General features: G+C 43.0%; 1 protein-coding gene across 3 annotated transcripts in view; it reads left to right on the top strand.

The window, feature by feature from the left end:
* The window catches only part of ISOC1 (isochorismatase domain containing 1), a 52,939-nt gene extending 40,919 nt beyond the window's left edge, over positions 1–12,020 (top strand). For 2 of the 3 annotated variants that reach the window (XM_068246651.1, XM_068246659.1), the window contains exon 6: positions 8,384–12,020. In XM_068246651.1, coding sequence (XP_068102752.1) covers positions 8,384–8,530 — 147 coding nt within the window. In that variant the 3' untranslated portion in view covers positions 8,531–12,020. Of the gene's footprint in view, positions 1–2,102; positions 2,328–8,383 lie in introns of all 3 variants that reach the window. The other variant, XR_011022932.1, reaches the window with a different exon arrangement.
* The last annotated feature ends 644 nt before the right edge of the window (positions 12,021–12,664 follow it).

Genomic DNA, 12,664 nt, shown 5'->3' with positions numbered 1-12,664 from the left:
CTAGCTGATGACCCGGCGTTGCCTTGGAATGTATTCGGCTGGTGTTAGCTCTGCCCACTTTTTCTAACCCTAACACACAAACACTCAGTGACCAAGTTTGTGAGCTTTGGGGTCTTTGGCATCAACAATTTATATATTCCCATAGAAATTAACCACTTCAGCACCACAGGGTTTTTTGCTTAAAAACCAGAGCAATTTTCACATTTCAGCGCTCCTCCCATTCATTCACCAATAACTTTATTGCTACTCATCAGATGTAAATGATCTATATCTTGGTTTTTTTGCCACAAATTATGCTTTGTGAGGGTGATATTTGCTTTTAGTAATTATGCTATTATCTGTGCATTTTAAAGGGAAAAATGGGGGAAAAAAAGAAAAAATAAACTATTTCTCCATTTCCATGCACTATAGTTTTCAAATAAACAATGTTACCATAGGTAAAACCCACACATTGTATTTGATAATTTGTCCTGGTTATCTCAACATTTAAATAATGTTCCTAGTACAATGTATGATAATATATTAGTTTCTGGTTTGTGTTTTTTGTTTTCTCATTGTACTCTATCAGTAATTAAAAGCCCTTATCTTCATGATTAACAGTAATACACTCTCATGGCATACATATTTTAAAAGCTAAGTCCCTAGGGTAACTATGTATTCTCTTTTCAATGCTGTCACTTTTGGTTTTTTTTACAAGTATTTATTTAGGGGTATAGAGTACATGACAATAACCGTTTTATTGCTTTTCATTCAGTTTTCCGGTAAAAAAAATCACATGACTTAGCCCTCAGTTGTCAAACAACACAAAATCTATTCTCTCACTTGTCACGGTTAAAATGATACCCTATATACATAATCAGATAGCTTATTGGGCATACAGCACACTGTTTACCACAGGTACGCCTATCTACTCCCCTGAGCTTCAAGTAAAGTTTTGTGGGGAGTAGATAAGCGTAGCAAGGGAGGTAAAGTGTTTAAACAAATCAGATTGGCTGTATGTTGCTCCGCCCCTCTCCAGCATTTGAACCCCAGTCACCCAATGACCAACTGTAGCAGGTTTGAGGCATCTGCTATTAACAGTGTAAAAATGGTAGCAATTTAAATATTCCCCTTGAAAATCAACAGGTGGGTTTTGATTAGCTATTATAGGCTCCATCCACTTCCCTGAATATTAATCTCAGTCACCCAGTGACCATCTGGGCAAAGTTTGAGAACCCTGCCATTAACAGGGTAAGAAGGGCTGCAGTTTATATTTTTCCAGGGAAATTTTTTTTTGGCTCCATCCACTTTTTGTAACCTGGACAGAAAGTCACTCAATGACCACGTTTGTGAGCTTTTTACTCAGCATCAATAATTTGTAGTTTCCCAGTGAATTGAAACAAATCTGATTGGCGCTGTTTGTGACTCCGCCCCTTTTCCTGAATTCTAACCCCCAATGACCAACTGTACCAGGTTTGAGGCTTGTGCCATTAACAGTGTAAGAATGGCAGCAATTTTAATATTCCCCTTTAAAATCAACAGGCACATTTTGATTAACTTTTTAAGGCTCCACCTACTTTTCTGAATATTAATCCCAGTCAACCAGTGACCAACTGTGCAAAGTTTGAGAACCCTGCCATTAACAGTGAAAAAGAGCTGCAGTTTACATTTTTCCAGGGAAATCTGTTTTTGTCTGCCGTCTGCCTGCACAGTAGAGCGGACCCGATCAGACTCGGCTATTCCCCCTGTAGCCCGAACAGAAAGCAATTTAGTGCTCTTGTGCAGGCAGGCCACTGTTATTGTTGGGGACTCTTTGGGGATACTAACGCTGGATCAGGCTGGCTGAGGATGATGGGGGAAGCCTCATTAGGATTTAGATAGGATTTAAAGCTGTATTGTCACCATAAAAGTCAAATTTCAACAGCAACTGGTATGAGTGTATTAAGTGATAAAGATGCTAATCCTGCATTCAAAAATTTCAAAACTTTTTCTGCTGTTATGATTTGGAGTTATCACATACTTAAGGATTACTGGCTCTTTAGTAGTCAGTGCCAAAGAATTGCATGCTGGGGGTTCTTTTTATCTATAATATATTCATCCTCTTCCCTTTATTTCCCTGCCAGCTGCTTATCTGAAACCTAATCCCCTACTCAATTGTGTTTACAAGCAAGGCTAAGGTGACTCAGTGATTGGAGGAGACAAGCAAAAAAGTAAAGGGCAGAAATGACATCACGAGTTAGCCTTAACTGTGGGCAAAAGACATGGCCCCCACCAGGAACAGAATTCTCTTCATTTACTATATAACGTTCACTGAAATAAAACCGTGGACAGTACAAGACATGTGTTATGTAAGTAGATCAAGTATTTATCTACTTATATATGTGTTTTTTTTTCCCCTGGCATAGTATGGCTGATCCTACTGCTTTAAGTATCAGTTCTTTTAATTTCTTTAAGTCACAGATTCTTTTTAAAGGGGAACTGAAGAGAGAGGTATATGGAGGCTGTCATGTTTATTTCCTTTTAATCAATACCAGTTGCCTGGCAGCCCTGCTGGTCTATTTCTCTGCAGTAGTATCTGATTAAAACCAGAAACAAGCATGCAGCTAGTCTTGTCAGATCAGACTTATAAGTCTGAACCACTGAAACACCTGATCTGCTGCATGCTTGTTCAGGGGCTATGGCTAATAGTATTAGAGGCAGAGGATCAGCAGGGCTGCCAGACAACTGGTATTGTCTAAAAGGAAATAAACATGACAGCCTCCATATACCTCTCTCTTCAGTTCCCCTTTAAGTAAATTAACCAAAGTCAGTTCAAAGGTGTGTATTGACACCATATTGAATCTGCAATAATCTAGCATATTTGTTTGATGGGATTTAATCTTTCCTCAGGAACACTGTAAAACCGAGCAGGCCCAGGTAAATTTCTTATTTTGTATTTTTAGAGATCTGTCCACTTCAAATAGGCAATCGTTTTAAGAAATAAGATCTTAGGTTTTCTGTCCTTAAAGGAATACTGTACGGGGTCAGGGGAAAATGAGTTGAACTTACCCCGGGCTTCTAATGGTCCCCCGCAGACATCCTGTTCCCGCGCAGCCACTCACCGATGCTCCGGCCCCGCCTCCGGTTCACTTCTGGAATTTCAGACTTTAAAGTCTGAAAACCACTGCACCTGCGTTGCCGTGTCCTCGCTCCTGCTGATGTCACCAGGCGCGTACTTGCGCAGGCCCAGTATGGTCTGTGCCTGCGCAGTACACTCCTGGTGACGTTAGCGGGAGCGAGGACACGGCAATGCGCGGCAATGCAGGCGCAGTGGTTTTCAGACTTTAAAGTCTGAAATTCCAGAAGTGAACCGGAGGCGGGGCCAAAGCATCGTTGAGTTGCTGCACTCAGTCACAGGATGTCTGCGGGGGACCATTAGAAGCCCCGGGTGAGTTCAACTCGTTTTCCCCCGACCCCCTCCAGTATTCCTTTAAGGTGGCCATACATTATTCAATGGCCACCAGATCGACCATCTGAAAGATCCCTTTCTGATCAAATCTTATCAGAGAGGGATTTATCACATGCCCACACACTGCACACTGATTTCCACTAGATTTCAGCCTGCAATCTACAGTATTGCACGCCTCCACCTGCCTTCCAAACCCCATGGAATGTGTCCCCGTGGTTAATATGGAAGCAGCTCCCCTGTCCACCAGTGCAAGTCCTGTATCTTCTCTCTATCACTGCAATCCTAGTTCGGCTGGCACACCAGTAATAATAATCAAGCAGTTTTATTGTATGCACAACATGACAATTGTTTCGGGGCCACGGCGGGTCCCCTTCATCAGATAAAGTGCAGACATTCTCTCTATCACTGGGGACACCTGTACCCCAGGACTCCTTTTCATATATGTGATGTCAAGTACTTGTGGTGGGGTCAAGGGGAACAGGAGCCCCTGGTGGCAATGGAGAGAAGACACAGGACTTGGGCCAGCGGACAGGTGAGCTGCCTCCACACTCACCACGGACATAAGGCACATTAAGCTTGAAGGGAGACTGGCCTGGGATGTGTCACTTGTTGGTGTTAGAATGTAAGTATTATATGCTTGAATTAATAGGCCTCAGTTACTTTAGTTTAGTTTTAAGACTTTAGTTAAAAGACTTGATGTGTAGAATCTCCCTTTAAGGAGATTTTCTCTTAGAGATAAATAAAGACAGTTCTGATTTTCAGTAGAACATTGTACTGGAACTTCCAAGGCAGAGATATCCAGTGCAGAGGCCAGACCAGCTGGTGATGAACAACATAAACATGAGCCATTGTTATGAAAATATTCTCACAAGTACATTAAACAATGGCCTCCTCAGGACAAGGTGACAGGTCCTTGGAAAATGGAATTTTCCAGGGCTTGCGCAGTAAAGACGGTGCTTGTCATGATATCACGGGGTCTTGTCAGCCAATAGCAGGCGATGAGGTATTGATCCGTCCCTGATCAGATGATGTCACATTTAACCACCCTGGCGTTCAGTTTCCCCAGGATTTCTGTGCAAAAAGTGTTTCAATTCATTTCCAATAATTTGCAACATTTTTTTTTTGCAACCAATTTTTTTTTTTATATTGAATTCAATACAGGTTATTGTATTGAATTCAATTTAAAAAAAAAAAGTGTTTTCTGCAAGATGTTGGTGACGCTGTGTGACCCTGGTGTCATATACGCCGATCAACGGGGGACATGTGATTGCCGAGGGAGAAGCAAAATCCGCCAAGGGACATGGAAGAAGACACTGGGGAAGCTATCAGAGGTACGCGACGAGGGATCAGCATGCCAATGGTGAGTATAAGACCCAGATGTTATAGGTAGAAGATGTGCAGCCAGGTATAGTTAGCCAGATGTATAGTTAGCCAGATGTATAGTTAGCCAGATGTATAGTGTATGTAACGCAAAGAGAACTTACTACAGACCAATTGCTTCGCTGAGGTGTAACGAACATGTAGATATGAGCATCTGTATATCTGTTTACTGAATTAACTCCTGAAACTTTGACGACGTCTAAGAAGTTCTATCTCCTATGCTGTTGCTGTGATGAGAGTCGAGTTATCACACTTCCTGTAATATGGTGCCGAACGAAGGTGTAGTGTTGGTATACGGAACACTGTAAATCGAGCAATGTATAGACACCTTTAGAGTTGGATGAAATAGACTTTGTTTAGCCCATAGTTCCTCATTCCTTAGTCTGCTTATGGAGATAATTTGTAAAGGGGGCACAAGATGTGTTTTTCCGGTGTTTGACCAAGCTCTGTACAGCTGGCTGGCTTTGGTTGTGAATATATTTCAGCTTTGAAATACCAAAAGGTCAAACGTGGTTAGGCAGTTTTGTGCGCTGAATGACTCTGCAAAATTATCAGAAGACTGCTTGTGTGTCCTCTGTTAACCCTCTAAATAATTGTGGCATAAAAGCAAATTGACTTTTGTGAATGAAAACACTGAGCCGACATTTACAGCAGTAAAAGGGAATTGCCCGCAGGCTCAATCCATGCATCATTTGCTGTGCACTTAGAGGCCATTAGACAAAATGTCCTCATTATAACAGTTAAATTGTTCCGAAGTGCAACTAGTCACACCTGTATTAGCTACATGGCAAACAGTTATTAATAGCGTTATGATTCTTTCAGATGTTGTAATGTGGCTGGAAAGTGCACTGGTTAAGGGCTCTGCCTCTGACACAGGAGACCTGGGTTTAACTCTCTGCTCTTCCTGTTCAATAAGCCAGCACCTATTCAGCAAGAAATAATTGGGCAAGACTCCCTAACGCCTCTACTGTCACGGTCACTTACCTGTCTGGACGAGGCGGCTGGCACTTACGGATGCTGCAGGCGTCCTGGTGCATGCTGGTGGGTCCCTTACGGGTCCTGGCAGTGTGTACACTGGGTTCCGTGTGTGGCAGTGGAGACATCGGCGCTCGGCGACGCTGGTGTGATACTGTGCGCATGCGCGCCCGAAGGGCCGCCTGTATATGCATTATTTATGGGTTTATGCGTGCGTTTGTTTGCGTGATTGCGTCTGGTTGTCCGCATCATCGTGTACGAACATATGTGTCATGGCGTACGTTCGTCCGCGTCATCGCGTGCACCTGATGCGTCATTGCGTGCAGACGTACGAGTTTTCCCGCCAAACGGCCTATTTAAGTCTGGAGAATGCCACCATTCAGTGCTGTAGTATTGCAGCTAGTTTTGGTGTGTGTTCCCGTGCGTCATCTTTGTATCTGCTTGTTCCTGACTCTATGTTGCTGACCCTGGCCTGGCTGACTTCCCGACTTGCTACCGACTCCTGCTACGTACGACTACCTGCTCTGTTGCCGACCTCTGCCCGTCTGAGTACTTGCCTTGTTGCCGACCTTCTGGCTGTTCACGGACCTGCCTCAGTATCTGCTCCTGCTTGGAAACAAGTCTTTAAACCCGCCTGGAAGCTGAGTCCTTGCACCTCCAGACTCAGCACGCGGGAGCGCTTCGGTTCCTGCCTGGTCACGCCATTGGATCTGTTAGCGCTCCTGCCCCGTACTAGCTGTGGAACCCTGTTCCCACTCAAGGGTACTAGGCTAGTAAGTTGCAAGAGTTGCTGTCCTCAGCACATAGGTCTCCAGCTCCTAAGGTACGTCACATCTACCTCCTGCTGAGCGCGCCCAGTGGCTGCAGGCATATTTACACGTTGCGGGTGTAATGCGTAAAATTTTACGGATTACACTCGCAACGAGTAAAACTGTACTTGTTGATGTCTACAATAGCTTCCTGCACCTGCAGGAATGCGTAAAAACATACGCATGGCGGCCGGTCGACTCCCAGTCGGCAAGAACAAAACTACCTGGCAGCGGGGGACCGGAGGAGCCATGAGTGACTGCGAGGGCACAGGATGGCTGCAGGGGGCAGGTAGATGCCCCAGGTAAGTAAAACTCATTTTTTTGTTTAGAGTTAAGGTTCCTTTTAACTGTGATCCCCCCATATTCATATCTGTGTGACTGGGCCGTTAGGTTTATAAAGTGGTGATGTGCCTTGGTTTACCATCCTCAGAAATGTCCATGTGGATGTTGCCTTAAAGTGAAATGGTTGTGAGGGAAGAGTGTCATCACCAGTTTGTGAAAAGGTGCTCTGCTTCCTGTAAAACTAATCCATTATCTAATTCACATGGGACAAATAACTTGTATAGAGTGGGAAAATCAAATTCACATTGGAAGGGCATGAGATAAAATTGTGCTACTGGTGAATGAACAGAATAGAATTTAGATATTGTATTTTTTTTTAGCATTTTAGCAGTCTAAATGTCTGCTGGAGCGAGTTCTGATCACAGAAAATGAGAAAAACTCATTGCTAATATCTTACTTTTTTCAGGACTGTTCAAGGGATCCTTGAGAATACATTTCAGTTGTGGTAGCCTTTTTTATTCTTGTCTTGACAGGCTCTCTTTAGGCTGAGGGTGTTAGAAAATTTGGCAGCATGATCGTTAACATTAGTGTATTGTAGCTCAGGGGCCTGGGGTTGAATCCCTATATACTGTATGTCTGTGTCAGATTTGTACAGGTTTCTTCCAACCATTTCCCACACAAAGATAAGTAATTCACCTATGTAAAAGAAAACCGTGCAAGAACCACCAATAATGACTGCAGTGGGGCTAGGATGGTCTTATCTGCTAGGGTCTCATCCTCTTCCTTCACCATACCTTGGTTGTCCTTCTGTCCTGCCCCATGCAATCTGTTATTCTACAGTTAGTGCCAACAATCATTCGCCAACTTAAAATCACTTATCCTTTCGGTCAGCATAGTGCCATTCTCCTGCTTGCCAGTGTATCATGTTGATGGCCAAAACGGGATCAGTAAAATCAATACTCACTGGTAGGCAGAATAGACAGGAGATAGACGAGGGGTGAGGGTGGATAGCCTTGTTGTGTGGTAGGATATAGATTAGCGTTAGATGTATAAAGTGGGCTAGGCCTGGTTGTATAGATAAGGTATACTAAAGGTGGGTCCTATGGAAAGGAGAGGTGAAGAAAACTACAGGGAATTACTGTTTAGGGCAGGCATGGGCAAACTTGGCCCTCCGGCTGTTAAGGAACTACAAGTCCCACAATGCATTTGCCTTTTAGTCATGACTGGCTGTAAGACTCCTGCAATGCATTGTGGGACTTGTGGTTCCTGAACAGCTGGAGGGCCAAGTTTGCCCATGCCTGGTTTAGTGTGAGGAGGATAGAGTTGGGTAAGTGGGTATGTGGTGGAAGGAGAGGGCTGTAAAAGGGTAGGCATGTATTTTTGATAGTGGGAGAGGGGAGGCTAGATCGTGTGTGTGTGTGTGTGTGTGTGTGTGTGTGTGTGTGTGTGTGTGTGTGTGTGTATACACACTTGCCTAATCCATGTATTTTTATTGTAACTTGTTTTGCAGCGCCTGGCAAGAAATGGAATTATAGTTACCACGAGTGAGGCCGTGCTTCTGCAATTGGTAGCGGATAAAGACCATCCAAAGTTTAAAGAAGTCCAAAACCTTATCAAAGCGAGTGCTCCAGAATCCGGACTCCTCTCTAAAGTTTGACTTTGAAAATGGCACTGTAAAGTTACATTTCTTTGTGGGGTTCTCCAGTTCAGCATAACTGCCGTTCTGCATGAGTATTCTTTGCAGTAAACTAATACCTACTTCAATATATCTTTATGGACAAACCCATTCACAACATGATTGTTTGCCTGTGTTTCAAATTAAGTGAATACTTTGTATGTGTAGTATCAGAAGGGTGTTTTTTTTTCTAAGAGTTATGATATAATACAACGTTTGTGTAATTATACCTAAGTGTGCTTAAAATAAGGCCCTGATCAATACTACAGTAATGCTTTTATCCCATTTTTAACATGTAGGTATTTCAACCTCAGTATGTACAACATAAGCTGTTACGCCATGCTTATATTAATTGTAAAGAAACCAAAGTGTGTGCTGAGCTCTGCTTGACTAACGAGCTGATCTTTTCTCACTGCTTCTACTGAGTTAAATGGACTCTCTGCCCTCCATAATATTACTCTAATTGAGTGCTGACAACTACTGCAAACACAGAGGATGGGGATCAGATTATTGCAATGTAACCAGTGGAAGGAGAGACACTTGTACTGTAGAACAGAAGCAAAATCGGCAATACAGGTACACTGCATTATTGGGCAGTGCTACTTCTTAGTTATTTTATGCCCACTTAAGTATAATTATACTTTGGCCAATGTGCATATTTCAAGGTGTGAATATCTTCCATGTTTAAATTGTTCTCTAATTGATACTGGGCTTGATGTACAAAGACTAGTGCAAAAAACATTTGCTTTAAGTTAATGTGTTTTAATTTTGCTTTTTTTTGTACTTTTTGGGAGATGTTCAAGTTTTATTTATTGAAGGACAAGCATACTCCTGAGTACACTTATTGGACTCAAAAGGCTGAGGAACAGCAGAATCAGAAGCAGTAAATACGTCCGTAGCCTCTGCTACCTTTCATGCCATCTTGTGCTTCCAGACCCTGAGACCTGCAGCTGCCGGTAGCGTTGTTGTAATGGGCCTACACTCATGCTAGACAGACTTTCTGTGATGCCAAAAAAGTACCCCATTTCTGACCAGCACTTCCTAGTGTTATTAGAGAACAAGACCTATAACTGCAAAGCTTCGAAAGCTGAATTCCATGGGTTTGGACAATCTAAATGATGTTGGGAATAGTACAGGGTGCAATTACATTTCAAAGGGGGTTCACAACTTAATTAGAATGTAGTAACTGTACTTTTGCTTTGGCGCCGGTTCACACAGGCGTACCAATTGTTAGGGCCTTTTCACATAGGCACCTGCATTGTTAAATCATGCCCGCTGCGCACATCCTTTAAGCGCTGTCCATTGAGTTAAGGTACTGTAACCGACACAGTCATTGTGACTACGCAGGTTCATTGTTTTGTAATGTGTTGCGGAACAAGTATTCGCACTATGTAAATGTATAATAACATTTTCTAAACTGTGCTTATCAGCTTTTTTTGCACTGATTGCAAGTGGAACTTCTTGCAGACAGCTAACTATACAGCAGATATACAATTATTTGCCAAAGCGTTTTTACTAGTCTCTTTTTAATTTGTTCTGCACAGACAGGTGACTTACTGATGTTTTACAGCATCCTATGTCACCTGCCCCTCTTGCCATCAGTGAATCAGCATAACTTACTGTCCTAGGACTGACTCAGCAGAATGATAGGTCATCCCAGGATTCAATAGAATTACAAATACTAGCATGTAAATGGTTTACGAGTTGCGATTTTGTATTGCACCAGTATATTTAGCCTTATGTGCAGCATTCCACATACACTTGAGCTAATATTATTTATACACACACACACCATGTCAGGAACCGGCCCGCGGCACGCCTGCGTATACGGTTCCCGACTGCGGGTTTGACCAGACTGAGTGGGGAAGCAGCCTTAGTCAAGCTAAAACAAGGCTGGGACCCCTCAGAACACCTCTCACTGCCACCACTAGCGGTTCGCTAGACACTTCCACTCTGCTGTCGAGTCTTCAGCGCGCACTCCGCGTTTTCGTATTTGGGTCAGCTTTGCGCTTAGGCCGAATACGAGAACGCCACGCACCCACACACACAGTACAGTTGTACAGTAACACAGCACAATCAGACACTGACTTGTAATGCAAGTTACACTGTCGTGCAGCAAAACCACTAACAGTCGTTCCGAACGATACTGTTAGCTACTCGCACTGGCGTTTCGTACGTTGGGTCAGCTGCGCGCTTTAGGCCAACGTATGACAAACGCCCCCACACACACAATGCAATTACAATTTCATATGGTAGTGTTGCTCAAACATACAACTAGGCACGGACTTATACACAGCTACACTGCAGTCTCCTTTAGGCTATGAGTGTTAGTTTAGTACGGCAGAAGTCAAGCTTATTAAATAATAATTTAATATTCCAGAAAAACATAGAACAGTGCAGAACTTAATATATACAAAAGATTACAAAAAACAAAGTAAAAACAGTTACAAGATAAAAGTTACAAAGATAACACACACGGATATTTGCGTAAAATAAAAATGGGGATAAAAAAAACGTTACCAACTTGAAGGTCTCAACGTTGTCGGCAGGAGCATGCCGCTTGTTCAAACAGAAGTCGAGATCAACTCTAGCTATGCGCTAACTCCAAGAGCAGATGATCACTAGGTATCTGTCTCTGCTTTTTATACTCTGAAGTGTCCCCTGGGGCATTTAATGTCCAGCCCCCAGGAACTAATGCAGTTTCCCCGTTTGTGACATCACCGAACGCTTGTAATAATCTTTCTTGTGATATGCAAACTTCAAAGGGGTTCCTGTTTTAGCTTCTTGAAGTTTGCAGAATTCAATTGGTGAGATTGTATCCTACCAGACATCAAAAAGCTTCCTTGCCTATTGAAGGGGACTGGTCCATTCACTGAAGACAATGGCAGTTGTCTACATTAATACAAAAGATCACAGCGTACAGTTCCTCTGGACAGCCAGAAACAGGTAATGAGGTTCCCTTTTGTCTGTCTATTGACACCACACACAATCACATTAATAGTCCATGAAGCTAGCTGCCAATATCTTCAGGCCATACTGGCTGACCTCCACCTCTGAAAGATATACAGCAGACATAAAAATGATAGAATAGGTTTCTGTACTCCCTAATATCATCAGCACCTCAATATATCTCCACACACCACATCCCAAGTGAATGGTAGAGATCGGTGGCTGTAACACACTGCCTGGGGAGATGAGTGATATGGGCACCACGTCTTAGAATTGACAGCTGGAGACCGAGCTACTGCCAATAACATACCTGTCTCCAGAAGCCAATGGGGACCCAGTTGGAAACCCAATGTGATATCATTGCTGGAGCTGGAACTACTATTCTTACACGGACAGTAGCACAACACAGGGTCCCAGAGCCAGATTGGTGGGGTGGAAGAGGATGATGGAAGCCTCTAGATCATACCTACTTAAGATAAGTATCTAACTTTTTTTTTTTTTAATTGCCCTCTGATACACTTTAAGCTAGTTGGGGGGGGGGGGGGGGTGTTGTTGAGGAGGGAGGGGGGGGGGCTAAAAAGTATTACATTAGAGATTAGGTGTAAATCATTTGTGCAGGCTGATGGAAGTGTAAACAGAGCCACGTTCAGTGTTTGGTCTGTAAATCTTGTAGGTTCATTCACACTTTAAAGGTCATATTTAAGGTAATATCAATGCTCCAAATGCTTTATTTGGGGTGCATTGCCAGATGCAGTGAAGCAGTTTTGCATTTCATCTGTTGTGAGTGAGTCTTAACCTGTTCCACACCGCATTGCTTGAAATCTACATTCTGTTTGTGGGCGCTTAATTGTAACAGGAAGGAGATTTAAATTTCCCCGCCGCGTGCTCCGACCACTACTGCCGATCGCATTGCACCCTCACAGCTGCAGCTCGCTCGCCTTGCCGTGCAGTTTGATGTGTTTCTGTAGGCACAACAATGTGACACATCCATTTTTTTTATTTTTTTTTTTATTTTTTTATATCTAAAATTTTCTCTTTCGGTCAAGAAAGCAAAAAGATTTCTAAATTCATTTACAATGGCGACCAGAGCATTCAAATGGTTCTCTAACCTAGTGTACAGTTTTTTTTCCCCCAGATCTGGACTGATCATGTGCAAATGTTCCCATT

The sequence above is a fragment of the Hyperolius riggenbachi genome, chromosome 1 (assembly GCF_040937935.1).
Source record: "Hyperolius riggenbachi isolate aHypRig1 chromosome 1, aHypRig1.pri, whole genome shotgun sequence".
Lineage (NCBI taxonomy): Eukaryota > Metazoa > Chordata > Amphibia > Anura > Hyperoliidae > Hyperolius > Hyperolius riggenbachi.
This window is presented reverse-complemented; position numbering and strand designations above follow the sequence as displayed.